At 36.1% G+C, this 6,291-nt stretch overlaps 1 protein-coding gene across 2 annotated transcripts; it reads right to left on the bottom strand.

Moving 5' to 3' along the window:
- Positions 1-376: 376 nt before the first annotated feature.
- On the bottom strand, positions 377-4,356 carry LOC110664510 (G-type lectin S-receptor-like serine/threonine-protein kinase RKS1). 2 transcript variants are annotated; one of them, XM_058130291.1, is made up of 7 exons: positions 2,852-4,347; positions 2,560-2,694; positions 1,973-2,163; positions 1,618-1,828; positions 1,281-1,518; positions 1,038-1,188; positions 377-949 (listed from the first exon to the last, which is right to left on the bottom strand). In XM_058130291.1, exons 1-7 carry the CDS (start codon positions 4,116-4,118, stop codon positions 644-646), a joined length of 2,499 nt encoding a protein of 832 aa, XP_057986274.1. In that variant the 5' UTR covers positions 4,119-4,347; the 3' UTR covers positions 377-643. The 2 variants fall into 2 exon arrangements, with proteins under 2 accessions (XP_057986274.1, XP_057986275.1); XM_058130292.1 differs by lacking the exon at positions 1,038-1,188 and having other exon boundaries at positions 855-949; positions 2,852-4,356.
- Between the last annotated feature and the right edge of the window lie 1,935 nt (positions 4,357-6,291).

The following is a 6,291-nucleotide window of genomic DNA, read 5'->3' as shown; positions in this document are numbered from 1 at the left end:
CCACCTGGATTTGGAAAATTAATAGTCTCAGTCACATAAAGCTCAAAGAATTCTTCGTTACAAGAGCTAGTGAGAAGCCCATTATCAATTATCTTGTCTGAATTCTTTTTAAACATTGGCAAGTTGCATCCAGTCCACCGCTGGAGAAATCCCTAGTCAAATTCCGTCCTCAACCGGTAAACCTCTTACTACCAGCATTTCTCTTCCATTTGCATTCATAATGAAACCTCTACCTCACCTGAATTTGTCTCTTTCATCTATTTTAAGAGCGTCATTGAACTTAAAAGAAAGGAGACAACCGGAATGCAAATTTAAAACCCTCCTTTGATGGAGGATTTCTGAAAATTCCAAACAGACTTGGTTGGGTCTAAAAATATATTGGCACAAACTTAAAAATTACGCAAAATTCAATATAATTACAATCACAGTTAAAATGTGATAAGGCTGTTTTATATCTATCCACTTGTATATCTGTACCTCTTATACAATCCCATAAACACACAATATACAAAAGAGAAGAAAAATGGAGATAAGATTTATGTGGTTCAACCTTAAGGCCTCGTCCATTGCAAGATTGACAACATGTTTGATCCAAAGAAAATACTTACGTGACCCTTTCTCCGTCAAAAATCCTACTAGAATTTCATCGACCTTCAATCATAGTAATTATGCAATCATTTATAGAACACACTTCTCCTCTAGTTATTAAAGATTCTTGCCCACTTTGAGTTCGGAAAACAAATGCTGGTTTTTTAGGAGAAGGAAGACTTGTTTCATTGCCTAACATGAACACAACTTCAAGCATGGTTGGCCGATCAGCTGGGTGTTCCTGAATGCATAGAAGTCCAATCTGAATGCATCTCAAAATTTCTTCACAAGGGTATGAATGTTCCAACAATGAATAATCAACTATGTCCAAGCCTTTTCCTTCCCTCCATAGCTTCCAAACCTGAAACATGGTTGAGGAAATCGTTTACTACTTTAGTAGTGAATCTAATAGGAAATTAATCTTAAGAAAGATATGTCTATCAACTTACGTTCCCTATCAAATTCAGAGAAGGGCTTTCTTTGTCATACTCGGTGTTTTTCTTGCCACTTATGATCTCTAGTATTAAGACACCATAGCTGAAGACATCAGATTTTACAGAATATAGACCATCCATTGCATATTCTGGAGACATATAGCCACTACAAGTAGATAAAAAGAAACAATTTATTGGTGGTTTGTGACCTTTTAATGTTTCCAAGCAGGGAGATGGTGTTGGAGTTAAGTAACTTACTATGTTCCAACCACTTGCTTTGTAATGGCTTCAATTTGATGTTCCTTGAACAATTTAGCCAACCCAAAGTCCGAAATTTTTGGCTCCATTGAAGCATCTAATAGAATATTGCTTGCTTTCAAATCTCTATGGATGATTTTTAATCTTGAATCTTGATGTAGATATAAAACTCCTCGAGCTACCCCAAAAATAATTTCAAAACGCTTTTTCCAGTCCAATAGTTGCTTCCTTGACTTTTCTATAGTCAATTTGAGTTTTGGAGATCCTTAGATTACAGGAATTATGGAAAGAAGTGCAAATTAAAGATGGGTGAAAGCAAATAGAAGGAGAGCCATACCAAAGATGAAGTAGTCCAAGCTTTTGTTTGGTAAATATTCATAGATTAGCATCTTATCTTCTTTATGAATGCAACAACCAAAAAGCCTGACAAGGTTTCTGTGCTGAAGTTTTGATATCAACTGTACTTCATTCATGAATTCTTTTATCCCCTGTCCTGACTGTTTAGATAATCTTTTCACTGCTATTTCTTGTCCATTTGATAGTTGACCCTGAAAGTACATTTCTAGACTTATTTCACAGACGTGCTACCATGGCCGCATATATCACACTACAGTACTAAAATTGTGACTTGCCAAATATTCACATTAAATTTTATGAAGGAGTTGACAATTTTACTTTTCATGGGATACTACCTTATACACTGAGCCAAAACCACCTTCTCCAAGTTTGTTGGAAAAATTGTCAGTTGCTTCAACTATTGTGTCTATATCGAAGAAAGGTAAATGTGGATCACTTCCAGATCTGTCAAGCTCCTTTTCCCTTGGATGATCATCTGGGAGAGTACTAGAACTAGAGGTAAACATTTCATGTTGCCCATTTTGTGCTGTATGTAGAACGAAAACGGATAATTAGAGATGAGATTTACTAGCATTGTTGTCCATTTTGGGTTAGTCGATGTCCTAATGCTAAGTTTTTCCTTGGCTATTTTTTTATTAATAAAATGAATTGCTTATAAAGGAAAAAAAAAGGAAAAAAAAAAAAAAAGAAGACGAAGCTGAACATGTGTCAACTAGGTCTCAGTTTTAAACTAATTAGAATTGGATACAATAATCTTTTATATCCATTCTTTCAGTTTCTTGACAACCAAATCTAGGAAATGCTTTCTAAACTTTTTGTCATCAAGCATTTTGAATTGATAAATTGTAGTTTAACGATTATTAAAGCGAAAAATAACAAGGAAATAGGAAACTATCTGAAAGGAATTTAATTATTTGCTTACATAATCTCTTCTGCCTCCTCACCAAGCAGTATGAGAAAAGAACAACAGAGGAAACTGCCGTAGCTACGGACAGTATCATGATTACCAATATCCCTTTCCTTGCAAGAAGGTCCTTGCGCTTATTTGCATATTGAGCTGAAAGGGGAAGACGAGAAAAAGAAACACTGCAACTATTAATATGATAATCAACCAGTCATCTAGAGTTAACAGAAGAGCAGATTTAAACACATAATCAACAAAATAAATAGAAAAAAAGAACCCGAATTTCTAATGAGAGTTTGGTTGAAGATACCTAACTCAAGTGCATCCACACGCACATAGATACTCTGTCCACCTTCTGTAAATACTCTTGTATCTAGCAAATCACCATACCATGTCAAACATCGACTTCCCTCTGTCACACCCATACTTGCATAAGCAGTGCATGAACAATTCCTCAAGCACTCATCTTTACAAGCTTTCAGATCCAAATTTGCCAATACACGGGCAACTGAAGTATCCGGAGCCTTCACATTTGTCACCTCTACGAATCCTTCACCGTTTCTGCAGAGTGCTGTCTGATTCTTCCTAACGCACCCGCCTGACCCATCTTTCCGATACCATTCTTGAGGTGATTTGGGCTGATACCCGGGAAGACAAGTGCAGTCGATTTCACCATTGCGCCGAACACAATTACCATACGCTCCACATAATCCATAGCTGTCACACTGGTCCCTGGGCAGAGACGCGAACTCTTCCCATCGACCTTTGTCCTCATGCCATTTCAACCGATGGAAAAAGCCCGACTCATTCAGCACTCCTGTTGTCAAGATTGAGCCATTTACAACGTTCCACGAGTAGGAAATCTCGTTCTCATTGTTCACATAGCTGTAGCTGAAGATAAATCCAACTTTCTGCATAAAAGGTACTCCAGACCATCCAACGCCATTCCAATAACCGGCCCTACACTTTGGAACATGACCCTCGTATATGAACAGTTGTGGATAACCTTCAGGGTTGATCCTAACCGAGAAATTGCCAGTATCAGGATCATCTGAAGATTTCCAAGATGTTAGGAACCTGTTCAGACCTGTTCTTCTGTCTAGCCCGAGTTTTAAGTTGGGAAGCAAGGTATTTGTCGGGTGTTCAAAGCTCTGCCATATGGCACTTCCGCTATGAAACAATACAAGATTTCCCGATTCTAAGAGTTGAGCTATACAATTGTTTGTTGGCAAAGCCGAAACGTTTGTGAACCATAGGGGAGTCGTTTGGTATCTGTTGTTAAGCACAAGGTTTCCATGACTGTTGATTGAGAGGACACCAGATGTATCATTGATAGGAGAATCCCGATTTGCGACCCAAACAACAGATTTTTCTGAAATTTTGTTGTACCAAATTCCAAGATAACGGTAGCTCGATTTACCTGGACTGAAAAAACCAAGTGCAAAGGTTTCCCCAGTAGAAACTCTAATGTTGCCATCTACAATGGGTTGGTTAATGGTTATGGTGTCTAGTGAAGTGCAAAATTGATGTATAAAGACAATCAGCAATATACTGGGAAGCGTTTTCGCACGATTCATAATTGGTATCTTGCAGGAAATACTTCTTGAATAGTGATAGAAATGACGATGTTCTCAAGAATTAATGGAAAATATAGCAAATTGGAAGTTTAAAATTGATAATTGACAAAATCAAAGCATATGATTAAAATTGAAACACATAGCACAAATTTAGCAAATTTGTCTTGTAATTTGGCCTAATTTTTCTTGTGAGAGAATGTATACATAAACAGTTGGGTGGCAGCCATTATCAATATCAACATTGTTTCCCCACAAGGAGTAATGATATGAAACTGAAGTTTTGCTTCCATTATAGCCTTGAACTAGAAGCCGTCCTAATGGGATTTGACTGGGTCTAGACGTACACTTCAAAATAAATCCAATTGTTTTAATGGAGCTGTTGGCTTGTTTCTACATGAACCGATGTGAAGCTTCTTGTCGTTCTTATTGAGAAATGGACACCTGCAAACTGGATTCCATGAACATCTAGCCCACATGAGATGAGACATTATAACTTTTTTTTTCCCCATTTGTTTTTACATAATCAAGTTGCAATTAGTGGAAACAGAGCCTAATTTTGAAGGCATCAATTTTTCTTTTTCTTTTTCTTTTTCTTTTTTGGACTGATATTAGATTTTAATTTGAAGAGTAATACGTGAGATGGCTATGATGAGGCCGAAGCCCAAACAAAAAAATGCACCAAACCTAGACCCAAACAGACCAGCAAATAAGCCTAGCTTAAAGCAGACTCAAACTCAAAGATAATTTTAGCCAAGTAATACTACATGAGAATGCAATATTTAACAGAGGAAAAGCAGAGCATAACAGAGGAAAAGAAAGAGTATGGACTTTAGGAATATTTGATCTCGGAAGGAAGGATTGGCCAAGTTTCACATTGGAACCCAATGGATTATAGTCAAGTTTGTGCCAATTAAAAATACATTTGAGAAATATTTTTCCTCATATTTACTTCTTTCATGCACCTATTTCCACATTATTAAATACATTAAAATACGTAATTTTTTGTGAAGAATTTTGAGTAATTTTACAATCTATCCCTAAACTTTGCTTCGTGTTTCACTTTCGTCCCTTAACTTTAATTTGTTACTAAAAAATCTCTGAACTTTATTTTTGTTTTACAAAAATCTCTCTAACCTGCTATAAAAGGTTTTTTAGGTTAAAAAAATAATGAAATTACCATTTTGCCTCCTTTCCTCTCACACTTAAAAACACCGGCCATTTCAATCACCATCTGGACTTCTCTCAAAAATGTTAATGTTATTACAACGATCCGCTTCCTGTAAAGGAGGAAGATTTTTCTTCACTGGGAAGTGTTGAATCTATATTTGTAGATTTCACGCTATAGCTTAGAGGAATTTTTTTAATATGGAAAGTTGCTTTTACAGGCTAAAGTAATTTTTTCGAAATAAAATTAAAATTTGAGAATTTTTTTGTAACAAATTAAAGTAAAGAGATATAAGTGAAATACAGAGCAAAATTCAGAGACCAGCTATAAAAATCATCCGAAAAATTTTACTATTGTTTGTACAGTGAAATTGGAGTGTGATTTTGTGATTTTGGCTTAATTGGAGGTGTTATTGTCTTTTCCTTTGAGGTTTTATTTTGTCTTCCGTCTCCCTTCGCATAGTTTTTTTTCCCCACTTTGCACGTGCCACATCAGATTAACCATTTCCTTTATACATGCCATCCACACAAAACCATATTGTTTTACTGCAAAGAGGGCTGCTTTGATGGTTCCTCTTTCTTTTTTGAGACGATTCGTTCTCAAATTTGTGATGTTTCTCTTTTCTTGCAATGCCCGTTCACGTGTTTATTGAGAAAGGGATTTTCTTCTACTCTTTCACTACCTTTTACTTTGATTTGATGGTCTTCAAGCTTGCTTTCAGTAGAATAATTGTTGGAGTGCCCATGGTCTTTGTGCTCTCCAGGTTATTGAGTTGCTCTTTTTCTTACCACACCCACCACACACCACCACACCCCTTTAGTCGTGATGCTGCTCGGATACCACTCAGAAATGGTTTATACATGCTGATGAAAAATTATAAAAAAAATTATAGTTAGGATGTGAGGTTTTGAATTTCAACTCAAACATTGCTTTGTAGCCTACTATTTATTGTTCTTTTTTTGATTTAAAAACTAAAATTTTGTAATAATTCGATTTAATTGATTTCTT

Source organism: Hevea brasiliensis, chromosome 11 (assembly GCF_030052815.1).
Source record: "Hevea brasiliensis isolate MT/VB/25A 57/8 chromosome 11, ASM3005281v1, whole genome shotgun sequence".
NCBI lineage: Eukaryota > Viridiplantae > Streptophyta > Magnoliopsida > Malpighiales > Euphorbiaceae > Hevea > Hevea brasiliensis.
The sequence above is the reverse complement of the archived record's forward strand: the minus strand, read 5'-3'. Positions and strand labels throughout refer to the sequence as shown.

Coding starts and splice junctions, on each gene's coding strand:
- LOC110664510 (XM_058130291.1), bottom strand. CDS start 4,118: ATGAATCGTGCGAAAACGCTTCCCAGTATATTGCTGATTGTCTTTATA. Junction 1,189..1,280: donor AAGCAAGTGGTTGGAACATA/GTAAGTTACTTA, acceptor ATCTACTTGTAG/TGGCTATATGTCTCCAGAAT. Junction 950..1,037: donor CTCTGAATTTGATAGGGAAC/GTAAGTTGATAG, acceptor ACCATGTTTCAG/GTTTGGAAGCTATGGAGGGA.